The sequence below is a fragment of the Chenopodium quinoa genome, unplaced genomic scaffold (assembly GCF_001683475.1).
Source record: "Chenopodium quinoa cultivar QQ74 unplaced genomic scaffold, ASM168347v1, whole genome shotgun sequence".
In the NCBI taxonomy this organism is placed as follows: Eukaryota; Viridiplantae; Streptophyta; class Magnoliopsida; order Caryophyllales; family Amaranthaceae; genus Chenopodium; species Chenopodium quinoa.
The window spans coordinates 4,403,913-4,421,732 of record NW_018744092.1 but is presented as its reverse complement, the minus strand read 5'-3'; the positions used below and the strand labels follow the sequence as shown (position 1 = coordinate 4,421,732).

Genomic DNA, 17,820 nt, shown 5'->3' with positions numbered 1-17,820 from the left:
CATCCAGGGGCTTGGAATTCTTCTCCCAGAGCTTGTACATGATCCTGAGTTAAGGCCGACATACGCTCATCGGCTCATACCATCAACAAGGCACCCATTTTTCACCTGAGACAGGAAGTCAATGATCTTGCTCAAAGTTTACAGCATTTTTTTTGCAGAAAAACTTCTATTTCAATATGCAAAGTGTATGACAGAGCTACAAAAGAAAAAGATTTAGACAAGATTTGATCCATGTCAAGTACCAACCCAAAGACTTATTGCATGTTTGATATAAGTCATGCTCTAAGAAGGAATTTTTTTTTTTTTTTTTTTTTGGAGAGGGGCGGGGGGGGGGGTGAAATTCATTCTGTTATGACAATGAAAAGGCTTACCTGTTGACAAGTAAACAAATACCAAAATACAACAAAATGATCATTTATAAAAGAATTAGATTTTTTTTTTCCAGATAAACAATCATACAATAATAACAAACTTAACATAGAAACCCTATTCTGACCTTGCTCTGCTTACACTGACAATTCATACCAAAAAGTTTCATTACAAATGCTATGATATGAGCCTAAAACTCGTATTTCCTGAAAACTCTAAGGAGAAGTTGTGGATATGGCACATTGGCATACCCTTCTGTATATAATGCCACATCTGATTGCCTACAGAAATCATTCAAAGATGAAGGAATTCTGTCTCCATTTCGTTCCTCATAATTGTATGAAGATGTCACAATAAAGGCTCCACTCCGTTAACATATCCATTATATTAAATTACACCCCTCTTATTTGGCTTCATCACCATCTCAACAAGTCTGTACATCCAGCGATCAAGCAATCCTACAAAATGACAGCAATGGAAGCACCAGATCAGATATTGAATACAGTCACACAGATGTTATAGGGAGTCTAGATGCAAATGCCAGTATATGCACGAAACCTCCCACCCCCAGGATACTGGATCCCCATACACCCCATGTTCAAAGTTTCTCCTATCAATCTGAACAAGATGTCATGATCAGTGTCCAATATGAAGAGCCAGAGTTCTTTCTAAGCAATTTCAGATGCAAAATTTAATAGAGCCCCCTTTTTTCTTTTTGGTTTTTCAATCTGCAGATTCCAATAGTCAATTTCAACTATGGAAGTGGACACAAGACAAATGTGAATGCTAATAGTCACTGTTTGGAAATTAGTGACTTTGTGGCTCTTCTTGGACCTGCTAATCATATAAGTAAACGAAGGAGCAGCCAAATTTTGAATATAAACTCTGTAAAAATCTATTACAAAGTCCCCCAAAAAACAATTGGATTACAGTTGCTCAAAATTAATGCTAGCTCAACAATGATCTGAGATAATTGTGGATGACTCAAATCACAATAAAGATATTTTAGATCCATTAGAAACCTTAGCATATAAGACAAAAAAAAAGATGAAAATTTCTCATCTTTGCTGCTTTTGTGAAGCACCTAATGTTCTTCACAAGACCTTCAATCCTCCATGTAGAAAAAGCTAATACTTCCCCGTTTCTCAATTGATGCATCTCTTTCCTTTTTGGGATGTTTCACTATATATGCATCCCTTTTCTTTTTAGTAAAATTTTATATGCAAAGTTACTATGTTGCCCTCAACTTAAGTGGGGACCAACTCCACTTTTACTTTACATGCTATGGTTGAAGGTTAGCAGCCTATGGCCAATTATGATAATTTCTATACTCTCTCTTCTCTTTTTTGGTGTGTGCTGACTCTCAAAAATGCATCAATTGAGAATCAGAGGAAGTACTACTTTCATGCTTGCCAATGCATAATTTCAATCATTAATATCTCTTATAATCAATAATTATAAATAAAAAAAATTATAAAAAATTATAAAAAAAAAAAAAAGGAACTTTTTAAAATTTTATATGATGACACATCTAACAAGGTCTCACATGACCGTTTTTCACAAGTATAGATCACCAAAGACGGTCCAAGTAGAGTATGTGAATAGTGTAAAAGTTAGAATGTTGCAAATAATTCTAATTGGGAGAAGTATAAGATTAACCAGCAAGGACATAGGCAATCAAGCATACCTGTCAAAGCAAAGGTACCCCCTAATACTGCACAAAGCCTAGTGAGGAAATGAAGAAAACTGCGGCGTTCTTCTCTGATTGTTACAGTGATAGGCGATAGATCATACAAGAAGTAAACAGCTGCCAAAGATGATACAAAATGTTTAGAAAAATAGGCAGCAGGGAAGAACAAATAGCACCTTTAAAACATAGTTTTTTACTTTACTTGCTTCATTACCAACCTGGCCATGTTCTATCAAAGTCTTTCATAGGTGAAAAGTATTCTGTGACAGAAAATTGGTTGGTAGGCAACACATCTTTCGAGGTATATCTGTACTCTGTAGGAACAATCTAAAAAAATAACAGATGTAGTTTAGTCATGAAACCAGTGGGTGCTTGTCTGACAAAATAATAAAGATGGTCGCTGCAAGGAAAGCTGCTCAAAGAAAAATCATCTCACGTTGACATTAGGCAAGCATCAACTCAGACAAAATTTTGATGGTACATGATGCTCAGTAATGGGTAAACATTTTATTTAAGTTCCTAAGTTATGTATACTCGAGAGTTTTTTAATCCTTAATTTATGCCATAAACATTGTTTACATTATGTGAAATACAGCTCCCTGATCAGGGACTTAATCATATTCTAGCATGGAATCAAAGCCTAAGCTCCTATACCTAAATTTCTTCTCTCTCTCTTCTACTGCCAGCCTTCCCCAGTTACACCACCTCCGGTTACTTCCATATAAAACTACCTACAAGGACATTATCATATTCTGGCAGATTTATAAACTTTATTACCCAGTAGACTATGAACATGTTGTGTGTCACAATCGGAATATTATTGCCACATTCAGTCCTAACGAGAATTCTATGTGTCTAGCACTCAAACTCAATAACAGCCTTAATGCAAGCACCAAGCAGCACAACTGAAGAGCCATGATTTGACACTCACAAAATACTAATCCACCAGTTCACAAATTGTAAGAAAGATAAAAGTGAGAAAAAATGACACTCAATGAAATGATAATGGATGAGAGTTCAACTGCGGCATTGCTGTAAATACACAGGTCGATCATTGATTATATAAGTAGCGGTAGTAGGCAACTTAATGTTATGAGGTAAAGTCTAAATTTAACTGAAGAAAATCACCATAGGATGCTCCAAAAGATTTACGATGTCCTTTAAATAAAAGACAAACAATCATAGATGAGCCATAAGCATAATACATGATGAAGCACCAAAAACCCTGTAAATCAAGGCCCGCTTGAAATTAAAAGCAAAAGCTTAGACAGTGATTAGCATGTCACATTAAAATTTTACTGTCCATTAAAATATTAAAGAGCTGAGATGCAGGTAATCGAAAGGCAACATATGGAATAGATATTTATTACACGTGTTTATTGAGCTCACAGAATGACTAGGGCATAAGTGGCATTAAATGACACCCAACATACCTTGATATAGTATTTGAAAGTACCACTTGTACCACGCAAGATGCGAACTGTCCCATCAAGGGGGTTATGAATTCCAGGATAAGTTGGGCCAAATGATAGCTCATGAATCATGTGGCTTACATTAACGCGATTAGATCCTTCAAAAATCTGTCAAAAGACGAGAACTTTTGATTACTACTTCACTCATCATGCTAAGAATGAACATTACAGCAGTCAAATGTTTTACAGCATCCAACATTCAGAAACTCATATCTACAGTTTTCCATTCTTCTAATTTACATTTTCTTGTTTAAATTCTCTCTCTCTCTTTTTCCTTCTTTTTTAAGAGGGAGGGGGGGGGGGGTGGTTCCTGCCTTATCCATGCATCAGCTGCCCCACCTCAGATTACCAAACATCAATCCACTATTTAGCTGCATATATTTCGTGCAGGTGTAGACGCGTAGTTATATTCTCCTTGAACTACAAGCCAAAAATATTCCCATATTTACATAATCTTTACATGTCAAGTTATTTCAACCACCCTTCCACAGAAATTCTTCCTTCACTTGCAGAATAATTTGCTGCATATTTTAACAATGGGCATGGGTGCAGAGCCTGACATTCTTCCTAACAAGATAAACTAATAATATGGCATAAAATCCTCACATATTGAGTGTACATAATAGCATTTCAGAAGAAAAAGGACACAATTTCCACTTCCATAACTTACATAAGCAACCTAATGTGGAAGTTGTAATGGATTATTCAATTACCAATCATGACCAACTTCATCAGTACAAAGAAAACTATCCAAGAAAAAACTTGTGACTTAAGCAGCTACAACTGCAAAAAATGTAAATTACAAGTGCATCAATTGTTCTAATTTCACAAGATCTCACCATCTGAGCAACAAAAATGTTCAGTCCATGAACTGATACATGAAAATTCCCAGCAACCCTTTGCACATCTAAAACGCCATAAACCTGTGAAATATATAAGTTCATTCACTCATTAGTTGCTTTACCACAGTTAAAACACTGTCATAGATAAATGCATTTGAAAAAAAAAAAAAAAAAAAAGACAAATACCCGACAGCCTTCTCCATTTGCCATTGCCTGCTTAACTTTTTTTACAATGTTTTCAGTCTCTTCATCAAAGCTTTGCAGATGACTTTTCTGTTTTGAATCTTCGTGCTTATCTTTATCATCACCATGCTCATCTTTGTGGTCATGCTGATCTTTAGAATCCTCGGGCTGATGTTTAACATGACCTGCCAAGAAATGTTCTTTAGCTATAATTAGTGTGTCTATGCTAACAGTCAAACCATTTCTAAGGAGGGAGCATCAAGCATGTCATCATAACTTCTAAAATGGGAATTTGATAATTTAATAACCCATTGCAATTGATGAAAAGAGAAAAGAAACTCCTGAAATGCTTTGGTCCAGGTAAACAAAAGGTGGAAGAAGTCTGAGCCTCTCTAGTCTCTATTGTACACATGATACATACAAGAAACTACAATCACAGAGGCAAAATTTATAGGGTATATATGTAATATTGTTTACCTATATAAAAAAACTTCTTCTAGTTTTCTTTTCAAATAACTTACGTTTATGTGTATTGTACTTCAATATTAATATTCTGAATACAACTATTTACATCTACATCAATGTCACTTAGGGAGTATAATAACTCTTCAAGCCAAAATAATTTCTAGTTATTACTCATTTATATTTGTTATACATTCATTTGCTGTAAAGACTAATAAGAGGAAAGAGGGACCACCCATGTGAGAAAACTCCTATGTTTTGGAGGAGAGAAAAAGACTAAGGTGTATTTGATGGATTTAAATAAGTCCCATTTGATGGGCCAAGGGAGGGAAAAAGAAATAGCAGATTTACCTTACAGGAAGAAAGTAAAGGTGGGTAGAACAAAAGGAAATAAATGGAAATAAAAACTGGAAGTAAAATAACGAAATTCCTAACTATAGGGAGAACCTTTTTGAAATTTGAAGCTAAACACTATTCAGCAATTTATTTTTTCCTTAAGGAAAATATTGCTTAGTACATATGAAATAAGTAAGAGAAGTTAAAATCATAAATTCCTAACAGAACAAAGAAAATGTAATGCACCGAATGTATACCATGGTCATGAGAATGGCCATGAGAATGGCTATGAGAATGATCATGGGACTGGCCCTTCTCCACCAAGTCAGTCAAAAATTCAGTTCCAATAATATGGCCATCGCTACTCAAACGAAGCTGCAAAATATCAAAGGGGATGTGTTAGTAAATAACGTCTATTTCCAACAAAATCATATTGTACTAAATTACTATTGCAGTGTTTGCACAATTTCACGTGCTGGATAAACGAGTTTGGCTTTTATTTATTCATTTGATGATTGTCTTAAAAGCCTTTATTTATTTTATCTTAGCTTGTATATGGTGACCATGGTTTTGAGGCTTGGATGCGGTCGTGATTGCGGTAATGGTCGTGTAACCACTTTCATAGGCAATGCAGGTGGAATGTGGTTGTTGTGGCCTAATATTTCGGTGGCAGTAAGCTCAGAGTCCTTTACAATCTAGTGATGTGGCCGAGAATTAATACCATGTATATGATACTTTTTCATTAATATTAGTCTTTGTCCTATTGGGTTTTTCTACTTGGAGAATCACATGATGTCTGATGTGTATGTCTATATGATCATCCAAAGATGCTCAATAACTATGGATTATTGAAGGGGATAATATGTTATTTTGTAATCTATGACATATGGAAAACTAATACATAATTTTTTGTAACTACAAAGTTGCTATACTTGTTAAGTAACGAAATTTGAATTGGCTTATAGCTACTACCTAGTGCAAAAAATAATAATAATAAATCTTTTGATCCAAGGTAAATAAAGGTGGGTAGAATACAAAAGCAAAGTGAATAGATAGCTAAGATAGAAAGACTTCTAAACCCATTCTTGTTGGCTTCAAATTCACAGCCTACTTATAACTTATAAGCACCTTTTCTTGTCATTGCTAGTACATGTCCTTTAGTAAAAAGATGACATAGCATGATTCTTGGGCATGAGAAGGGTTCCATGTGGTGGCACATACACTTAACTAGAACACTTTTTAATACTCGCTATATTAGTATAGGTTTATCTTTTACACACAACTGGCAAGAATTATTAATTTGAATTTACAAGTTTAGCAAGATATATTGGTAAGATTTTGCTTCTTATTTTATACGGATAATTTTGAAAGGCCACACCTAATGAGACTTGTAATTGATTTAGTCTTTCAGTGTAGTTCGAAGTCTAGTTATTTTGGTTTTTACACAGCTAAGTGTATAGACGTTTTTAGACCAATTAAAAGGCATGTCATTGTATGTTAATTTGAACTTTTGACTGATTGATAGAATCAAGGAATTGCCTAAAAAAGTTGTGCAACATTTTCATCGCTTGAGTGTTAATTTAGTCATTTGGAGTCAGAATCTCAACACCAAGTTTGACTACATTCTCAAATAAGAAAAGCTCAATAAACAAAAACCAATTTTATATTGTAATTTGTACGTGAATGGGACTTCAATATGGTTTATATGTTTAATTACCCTTGTGTCTAATTACTCATCAAACATCATCCTCAAGTGAAAAGCTAAAATCTGGATATCAGCCCTTTTATCCACCACCCCCCCCCCCCCACCTCTCCCCCAAAATACCCTTTTTACCTAGCTCTCTGGTTGTCCTTGCCCCCTCAGGCACTAGACAAACCAATAAAGAAGCCAATTTTAATAAAAACAAATGTTCATGATTGACTGGGGGTGGTGGATTCATTTATCATCCTTAGACCTTAGGAAAGGAGAATAAGTCTTCTTGGGAGGGGGGGTTGGTTGTCCAAGATACAATATTTACATCAAATGTTGCAGGTGGGCCAGGCATACATATTCCCAAGACAAACATATTTAAATCTATACTAACTCATCCATTATCAAACAATCAATCAATCAAAGCCTTAATCCCATATATACTTACTCGCCCAATAACTTTTTTTTGAAACATGTCTCATGACACTTGACAAAGTTTTCCATAATTTATAGAGCAATGTAAAGTGATTTTATTTAGGCTCTGTATTTGTCTATAAACCTAGTACTGAAATGAGATGTTCCTGAGGTATAAAGTTCCTGCAAAGTCAGCGTGATATTGAGCGTCGCTCCATGAGATCTAATCCACTAATTATTCCATGCAACTACTGATGCTCAATTAGCTTTGTATCCCATAAGATGTATTCAGCAATGAAATCTTATCTCACAGGACAAGAAATAAAAAACAAGAACAACCATTTTTTGTATTGTGAGGGATAAGGTGTACAAATCTCATTATTACACACTAAACCACAACGAAGATATTCATGGATTTATAACAATCAAAACAATTAGTGACAAGGATTGGAAAATCAGGCCATCAAAAATCATAAACCTGGATGAAGCATAACATACTTTCCATATATTTGTATCAAGATCCACTTCATGCTTTCCTGACATATCTATAGCATCCACGCTGAGAACTGCGCAAAACAAAGGTTACATCATGAAGAAATTGAAAACAGATAAGAATGCCAAGTTCACCATTTACACAAAAAAACAAGTGGTGGCAGGGCAGATGGAGTGATTACAAAACAAGAATGATCAGAATAACAACATCCATACTAACCATCACATGGCAAGGAAGGGAATGTCATGTTTATGTGTATAGGAAGTGTTTCACTGCGCTTCAAATCCACAGACATCTACAAACAAAAAGATGTAATTAATTGCACAGAATAATCAAACGGCCATAATAAAGCGACAAGTAAATGTAGGTAACAACTAACCTGATTAACTGTATAGGTACTCAAATAATATCTAAGCTCATGTATGAACAGAGTGGCCATTATGACCAGGCCAATGATAGAAACTGTAAAGCCAAAAAGACAGGTTAGCCATCCATACATACAACAGTTTCTGTGTGACAAATGAGATAATAAGCGAAGGTTTGAATATGAGAGAGTTAAATGATGCGTTAGTTTTAGCTTATAATAAGCAAAGAAAACCATTAGTTTTTGCTTGGTTGGCCAGAAAATGCTCTACCCATTAGCTGACCTAATAAACTACCTTCAACAGTGGTGTTCTAATGACAGATTAATCACAGGAAAAATTGTAGAGAAACTACCTTTCCTATGGAGTACCACAACCTTTTTACAAACTTTTTTATTCAATCATGAACCTTATAAAACACGTTATTCAGTCAACACTATCATTTGACGAAGATCATGAGTTTTGAACGTCAAGTATGACCCACAAAACCATAGCATATAACTAGAAGTAAGGCACGGAAATTATTTTAAGAATTATACTGATTGTTTTGTTTTTTTTTTTTTTTTAAACATTAAACTCGTCGCTTAAACCTCACAAAATCCATGAAATGACTGTTAAAATTGAAACTAAATTTTACAAGGTCATTAATAAAAAGAACTGGAAAATGCGATACTATATATATATATATATATATATATATATATATATATATATATATATATATATATATATATTTTTGGTGAAAGAGAGGGGCAAGCCCCGAAACAAAGAAGCAAACTAAAACATAAATAAAAACAAAACAAAAGCAACTAAAACAAAGCAACACAGCCTAAGGCACTCTACTAGCCAGAACCATCCTTGCCTGTGTCACCCCACTCAAGTCCTCCAATAAAACGGCAAGAAGATCCTTCGGGACCGCCTCAAAGAGAACAAACTTCTCATTCGACTTCACGCCATAGTTAGCTAACCAATCCGCCACTCAATTAGCTTCCCTATAACAATGAGAGATGGTAACCTCCCATTCCCTTTCGAAAACAATAGCTTTGCACCTCCGAATGATGTGAATAAATGGAGAATTGGCGGGAATTTTCTCCACCAACATACGCATAACCTTAAAGTCCACCATGAGCTGCACTTTCCTCTGGCCCCCATCCCACACAACACTCAAGCCTTCTAACACAGCTGCCATCTCTGCTGTGGTACAAGTGCAACGACCACAGTTTAAGGCAAACACTTCATGTACTTCGCCACTATGCCCCCTAATAATTCCGCCATCCGCGTTAAGACGAACCCAGCCCTCCTTTTGGAAATTGCCATTTGATAAGCTTCTCAATCCTAGACTATTTTAAATTCCCATCAAAGAGCTCAGCTTTGTCCATAGCCCTCTTGATTTCCCCCACCCTTGCAAGAATGAAACCAACTTGCTCAAAGGGGATGTTAGGAGTAGGCTGGAAGGATCTGGGATTACGCCACCTCCAAAGCCACCAGCACACTACACAAAAAACACGAGGCCACTCACTCCCCATGTTGGCCTTTTGAGCATCCAAATTAAATAAGATCCATTCCTCCAAGCTCAAATCTTCACTCATATTTGCCCTTCGCGCCCCCAGCTTATGCCACAACAGTTTAGCCATAGGACAAAAACGCAGCACATGGTAAGCGTTCTCCTCACTCACCTTCACCACAGATTATACATCGAGGATCGTCTATCAAAGTGCGCACAAATCTTGTGGTGTTTGTCATCAATCTATCTTGAATAGCTAACCACTTAAAGAAGCGAATTCTTTGAGGAACCGGGGCTTTCCAAATCGCAGCGCACTCTTCTTTCGAAGTATCAATTACACCCTCCAAATCTCGCACAATATATATAGCAGAACTCAAGGTAAAGCCACCCGACGGTGAACCATACCAATAGACCTCATCTTCCCCTTCTTCATCTTCAATTAAGTCATGCGCAGCAATTTCTTCAAGAATATTAGCAATTTCTGCAAAAATATCAAATTTCCAACCCGTCTCCTTATCCCACAACTCACGCACAGTGAAGTCTTGGATGTCAATAGGAGGCTCGACCGGAGCATACTCAATACAGGTTCCTTACACACCCAACGATGGTGCCAAAAGAATGTGCGGTGGCCATCTCCCACTGCCATATTCAAACCCTTTTGAACTGCATCAATACTACTCATAATTCCTCGCCACGCATTCGATGCATTCGCTTTCTCTTTGAACATGTCAATATCACAATGATTATCGCAATATTTAGCACACATGACTCTCGACCAAAGGGCATTTGGCTCAGCTAATAACCTCCAACCCAATTTAGCAAGGAAAGCTTTATTGGGTTGTCTCATAGACCTCAAACCCAACCCACCAGCTTGCTTAGGCTTAGTAATTGTATCCCACGACACATTGTGCACCTTACGGACTCCATCATCCTCTTTCCAAAGGAATTTTCTAACCTTTTGATCAATCTCATCACAAGTCGATCTAGGCAACTTGGTTGATTGCATAGTATAAAAAGGGATAGCTGTGAAGGGTGATTGGATGAGAGTCATCCTCCCTGCCATGGACATAGTCCTAGTCTTCCACCGCCAATTTGCCATTGATTTTCTCCACCAAGTATTGATAATCTCTCTTTGATGTTCTACCATTAATGGTAGGAACTCCAAGATATTTACCAAAATCTGCAGTTTCTTCCATGCCTAGAGTATTACAAATAGCTTCCCAAATCTCCAAATTTGTATTTTGCGAGAAATACACCCTAGACTTATCAATACTAACCTTGCTACCCGAGGCTTGACAAAACTGAGTTAGGCAGTGCACCATGATTTCTGCTTGTTCCACGGAGGCTTGAGAAAATAAAATGAAATCATCCGCAAATGCCAAATTAGAGATAGAGGGCCGTTACGACAAGCTCTCACTGGAATCCACGATCCTAACTTCACTTCCCTCTCAATTAGATGAGCTAACCTTTCCATACAAATCACATATAGGTATGGAGAAAGCGGATCACCTTGTCTAATGCCCCTAGTTGGAAAGAAAGCATCCGTGGGCTCGCCATTCCATAAGATTTGTAGCTTAGTCGATGAGATACATTTCATAACCATTTCAACAATATGTTGCGAAAGATGAAGTTCCATTAATGACTCTCGGATAGAGGACCACCTCAAGCGATCGTATGCCTTTTCAAATTCAATCTTGATTGCCATGAGACCCACTCTTCCCTATTAATTTCTCATAGTATGCAACATTTCCTGACATAGTCTGTGATTTGACGTTTGGGAACAAATGAGCATTGAGTCGGAGAAATTAATTGTGGTAGCACTGGTTTTCAACCTGTTAACAATAACTTTGGTGACTAATTTGTACACAATGTTGCACAAACCGATTGGCCGAAACTGGTTAGTACGATGTGGAACATCAACCTTGGGGATTAACACCAAATACGCATCATTAAAGCCATCTGGAAAATCTTTTTTATCAAGAATTCCTCAAACTAGGTTGACAACATTAGGCTCCACCAAATTCCAAAATGACTTGTAGGCCTTATACGATTTCATAGACTTAAGAGCAGCAACCACTTCGCAGGGGCTAAAAGGGCGGGTTAAGGTCTCATACCACTCTATTAATTTCTGGAAGAGGAGCTGAAAGAGTTCGCCAGTTAAGTTCTCAAGTTCTCCTCCTGGAATAAAGTCTTCCAATATTGCAGCACCAAACTTTTCACCTCGGCATCCTCTTGCTCATCTGGGAGAGTTTCAATTCTATTTCTACGACGCCTAATCACAGTTGAGAGATGGAAATAACGAGTCTTCCTATCCCCATCACAAATTGCGTCCATTCGAGATTTCTAAAACCAAAGCATCTCTTTGTCATTCAAAACTTCTTCCAATTCCCTTCTCACCTTTGCTTCAAGCTTAGCTAAGTGCCTCCGTCTACTGATTGCCAATTCGGATTGAATGCCTTCAAAGGCGAGCCCAAAGCTCAGATTTGCGTCTAATAATATTGTAAAATTCCTCTTTATTCCACCAATTCAGTTTATCCGCAAATCGCTTCAAAAATGGGACTAGGGGTCCACTGCAATCCCAGTTTTTATGCACAAAGTCAGAAAATTTTTGGTGGTTCAACCACGCTGCCTGGAATCGGAATGTTTTAATTGCCGAAGGAATGGGTGCAAAACCAGTAGTACTAATGATAATAGGACAATGGTCCGAATGAGGTTTGGGCAAATTTCTCATCTCAGCCTCTTCAAATTTCATCCTCCAAAGATCGTTCGCAAGCCCTCTATCCACTCGAGAGAGGTTTGAGGTGAGGTACCTCGAAACCAAGTATGGCGAGGACCCGAGCATCCAAGATCAATAAGCCCATTATTTTCAATCCAATTTGTAAAATTCTTTACAGCGCCTCTGCATTTCAGAATTATCAACACCATTTCTCTCTTCCATGGGCATAGTCTCATTAAAAGTCACCACCAAGCAACCAAGCCAGAGAAATTATCCTTGATTTTATTCAATTCCTCCCATAAGTCTCTTCGAAGGTACTATCCGGGCTTGCATAGACGGCTGAAAATAACCGTGGATCATCACCTTTTTTCTTAATACTAATTGTTAGGTGTTGAGAGTGTTCTCCATAAGGAGTAACATCCACTTGTTCCGCTCTCCGAAACATCCATATCCCACCTGGAAACCCTTGAGCCTCAACTCTACGTTGACCAGAGAAGGCAATCCTGATACAAATATTATCTGCTTGCTCTCCACTTATGTGTGTTCCAACTAACACAAGTACAAAAGGATCATTAATCCTAACCAATTCTCGAATAATCGTAAATTTATTACTCACCCCTTGAATGTTTCATATCATAATCTTCATAGACATATTAAATGAAGGGAAGTTCGGGTATCGATCATACACATTAAATGGAACATTAGGCAACAGGTCGAGGTCGAGGTTCAGATACATTAAGTGCCTTCATTAGGCCGTCCGTCACATACGGAATCTTGAACAACGCCATCATCTCTAAAACACTGTGTGCGGGGCAAGTAAGTGCTCACATTGATGTCTATCTTGTTCACCAACGGATGTACCGTTACCATAAAAGGCCCCTCCATCTGATAATCAATGAATGTCTCGTACTCGGGGGGGACTTTTGTTTCTAGAGTTATTGGGACTTGAGAGGGATTCATGGTGTTGTTGTCTCCGCTCACTCTCACTGTCACAATTTCCTCTTAGAGCTGAAGGGGTTTGGGAAGCAATTTCGAAGTAATTTTCTTAATTACCACTACTACCCAACTTCAAACTTAGAGAATAATTTCTCAGATCTCCTTTCTTCCCTATTGGTTTGCTTTGCTTAAAAGATCCATTCTGGGAAGCCAAAGGGATTCTCAAATTATTTTTTGAAGATTTTTACACCCCCTTTTTCTGGTTAATATCCTTAGATAAAAAAATTATCTTCTTCCATAATTATCTTATTGGTAGAGGTGATCATTGGGCGGGCCGGGCCGAAGCAAAAAAAAATAAGCCCACTTCTCGGGTCGGACTGAGTTGGGCCGGAATTTTTGTGCCCAAACCCGTCCAAAATGGTCGGGCCGAGCCTAAAAAATCAACTAAATATGCATAAAAACGCATTCTCAAACCCGTCCAAAAAAATAAATTTTCGGGCCGAAAAATTCTGCCCAAAATCGGCCCGGGTCGGGCAGGCCAACGGGTCGGGCTAACTTTGATCACCTCTACTTATTAGTACCCGAATCATCTTCAATTGCCATATCATTAAGATTTTCTCCCATAACAATATCTTTTTCCAAACTGGGATCACCCAAATTCACTGCAGAATATTTACCTTCCAAAATTTCTTGTGGCTGGACACTTTCCTTATTTTGAAAACTGGAGTCACCAAGATTGACCACATTATGCAACTGTAAGTCTTCTAGGTTTGAACCATCTTCCAAGTCAACCCTTGTGACATTCGGATTCTCAGCAATGCAATCCTCTTCTTCATGGGTCAACTAAAGCCGCAAACCTAGAGCCATTTTGAGCTACTGATTTTTCCTTCAACTCTTGAAAATTTGTGCCTTCTTTTCGAACCCTGCACACTTGGGTGGCTTGTTTGTTTACTCCCTTATCTACATTCTTTCTATGCTGCTCATCCTGCTGCTTAGTTTGGTCTACCTCTTTTTGCTTAGGAACAGGCTTCCTATTACCTTTCTGAACCAACATCCAAGCACCATATTTGGATTGTACTTCAGAAGTTGACTTCTATCAAAAATTCCTTGCTCATTGATAACCTTTGCAGGTTCCTTCCCCTGAACATCTTTAGCCTCTTGGAATACACCACAACTATCTTCTTTATGACCTAATCTTCCACACTTGAAGCAAATCATACGTAATCCTTCGTATTGGATCTTCCAAACTCTTCCATTCAGGCAGAAGTTCATCAGCAATGGCTTAGTTAGGTCAACTTCAATGAAGAAGCGAACATATTGTCCTCTGTCCATGGACTCTGTATTCTTATCAATTTTGACAACTTTTCCGATTTTCGATCCTATTTTGAATAAAAAGGCTTTGTCAAAATATTCCACTGACAATTTAGGAATTTGCACCCATGTCGTAAGAGATTTGATTGGTTCCTCAACCGACACAAAATTAGGTATCCATTTTTGGATTGTGAGATAGCTATCTCCTATCATCCAAGGTCCATTAGTCAAAACATAATCGTAATCCTCCATGTTGCTGAACCTCACCACATAGAAAGCATGTCCGACATATGTCAATGCTATTTCACCCTTTAATACCCATTTAGCCTTCAACCTCTTCATCAGAATTTCATAACTCGATCTCCTATCAAATAACTTGATGATTAGGGCATTCAACCAAGGGCTTCGAAGCCTTTTCTTCTCCCCTTTTGTCAGCCTAATTGTACGGCAACTCACATCATCATCCGGTTATTCTTGCACCGAGTCATCATCAGAGATTTCATCTTCCATGTCTAAATCCTCATAGAGAGGATTTTCTCTTTGAATTCCACCTCTAATAGCCTCACTGTATGACACTCCATTAGGGTTTCGATTCCTCATTTCTGGAGTTCCCTCCACAAATGTACCCATTTCAACATCTTCGTTATTCCTCTTAAGAGAAGGAATTATCACTCATCGAGCCATCTGAATTTCTTTTAAATTTCTTATTCGACCTTTTATGCAGGTCATTCTCCTCGCTCGACAAACTTTTCGCTCTCTCTTGCGAACTCTCCATTTGAAATATAGCTTTCCCTATCTCAAATCAGATTAACATATATTAAATGTACTACATATATTAACATATACTACATTTATTAAATGTACTTTTTCACAATTTTCCTTAATGATAAAGTTTCACAATTTGAAGCAGAATCATTCATCCTCCCCCGCATAACGATTCATATTTGGGGTATAGACACTATTGCTCACTTCAACTCTACTACCATAGCATTCTACCATAGATATCATCTTAATTTTTCTGCGGGAATCGTTACACTACTCACATGAGTGTCTACAATGACATAACACCAACAAAATAACCCCAAAAACCAGAAAATTAGTTGATAAAAACAACTTTGCAAGCTAAAATATAAGAACTCCATTTCAAATCAGAGCTAACATAACCTCACCCAACTAAAAACCCATCTTCAAAATAGGGTTTTCGACACAATTTATAACCCGGAAACCGAAAACAATAAATCTAAAAATCAAAGGGCAATCTCTTTAAAAGCAAAATTAAGGAAATATACCAATAGCGCCAGATTGTGTCTTCTGCAACAAGTGTTCTTCAGCACGAGGAAATGCATCAAGCCTCTTTATAGCTTGCTTAACCCCCATAATTCCACTCCAATAACAATATAATTAACACCCTTTAGGATGAAATTACCTGTTCAACATTAAAATTACAGAATTATTGAATGATTTGCAATGCAGAAAAAAACGAAATTACTGGGAAAAATTGAGAGTATGATGTCAAATTATACAGAAAAAATTGCATAACATATGAGAATTTATAAAAACGAAGATGATCTAATCAAATAGGTATGGAAGAAGAGAGAGAAGAGAGTTACCGGAGTGACGACGGAGTTAACGGCGGCGGAGAAGAGATGAGAAGGGAGATCGTAACGGAGCAAGTGGGGATCTGTTGAAATTTAGATACAACTTTGGATTGTTTCTGTTTTTGCCGGTAAATTATTTTTTTTCCACAATATTCAAGCTCATTTTTTTAAGGCATTTTTTTTTTTACAAAAATAAAAAATGGGAAATTTTTATTTTGATTAAATTTGTTTTGGTTAATTGATGGCCTAAACAATTTCTAGTGTGTTCAGGGCGATGTACTAAATTGTAATTTTAGTAACTTTTGTCAAATGTTGAAGTATTGAAGTTTTAATAAATAAAATAATTGCTTATATTATTATGCTCTCTACCATGAATTGAGGTAAGTGAATTGTCTATTATACTTATTTTACAATAAATGTGTTGGAGATAAACTTTCCTATATAAAAAAGTGGGATAAAAATTAGGAAAAAATTGGTTTTAATAATCCCAAATTTGCCCGATTTTCTTTATATTATTCAAATTTTGGATTATTCTAATCCCAATTTTGGGATGTGTTTTTCTTTTAACAATCCCATATCGATCAATAAAAGTCAACAACCTGCTATATCAGGTTACTTCACACGTGTTAAGCCGTAATTGGTTCAAAATTTTTAAAAAAAGAAATTGAAAAAAACCCTAGCCCCTCCCCTTCCCCACCAGACCACCCTAACCCCACCCCAACTCCCAGCCGAGCCCCTCCCTCGCTGACTCGCTGCCCCTCCCCACCCCTGCAAACAGTCAACACAAGTTTTTTTGCCATAATTTCTAAGACGATTGAACTTCAAATTGCAATAATCAAATCCAAATTCAGTCCTGAGCTCAATTCCGACGCCATGCTACAAATTCGAAACAAATTACAAGCAATTCAATTTCAATTTCAATTTCAATTAGTATTATGAAAGTTGACATTTTTTTTAATCAAAGAGGAGAAAGAGAGAGAGGGGTACCTAAGAAGAGAAAGAGTGGAATCAGAGGGAGTGCAAAAATACCATTTTTGGTAGGGGAGAAGCCAAAACATACACGAACAAGATTGAAAATTTGGAATTAAGTTGTGAAGGAAGGAGGGTGGTGGGAGGGGTGGGTTGTCGCTGGGCACCGGTGCAGGGGGTGGAGATGTGGTCGGCGCGTGGGCTTAAGGGAGGTGGTGGGTATTTTGGGTATTTTATTTTTATTTTTGATTATTTGTTTATTTTTTAACCAACTAATTTGCAATGCGTGGCTTTTTTTTCTGAATAAAAATTGACTTTCTCAATCTGTTACCAGTCATTGGATTATTAGAAGAAAATACACCCAAAGTTGGGATTATTCCAGATGACACCCCAAAATTAGGATTATTCTAGAATAATTCAAAGTTGAAATTTTTTAAAATTAAATCGGCGGACAATTTGTAATTATTAAAACC

General features: G+C 37.1%; 1 protein-coding gene across 1 annotated transcript; it reads right to left on the bottom strand.

Annotated features, from left to right (window-relative positions):
- Window positions 1–352: 352 nt before the first annotated feature.
- LOC110691962 (endoplasmic reticulum-Golgi intermediate compartment protein 3-like) lies at window positions 353–16,677 on the bottom strand. Its single transcript, XM_021868946.1, has 12 exons — window positions 16,391–16,677; window positions 16,070–16,206; window positions 8,331–8,413; window positions 8,171–8,246; window positions 7,957–8,024; window positions 5,612–5,729; window positions 4,560–4,741; window positions 4,371–4,454; window positions 3,493–3,639; window positions 2,278–2,386; window positions 2,057–2,176; window positions 353–827 (listed from the first exon to the last, which is right to left on the bottom strand). Exons 2-12 carry the CDS (start codon window positions 16,155–16,157, stop codon window positions 757–759), a joined length of 1,146 nt encoding a protein of 381 aa, XP_021724638.1. The 5' UTR covers window positions 16,158–16,206; window positions 16,391–16,677; the 3' UTR covers window positions 353–756.
- Window positions 16,678–17,820: the final 1,143 nt, after the last annotated feature.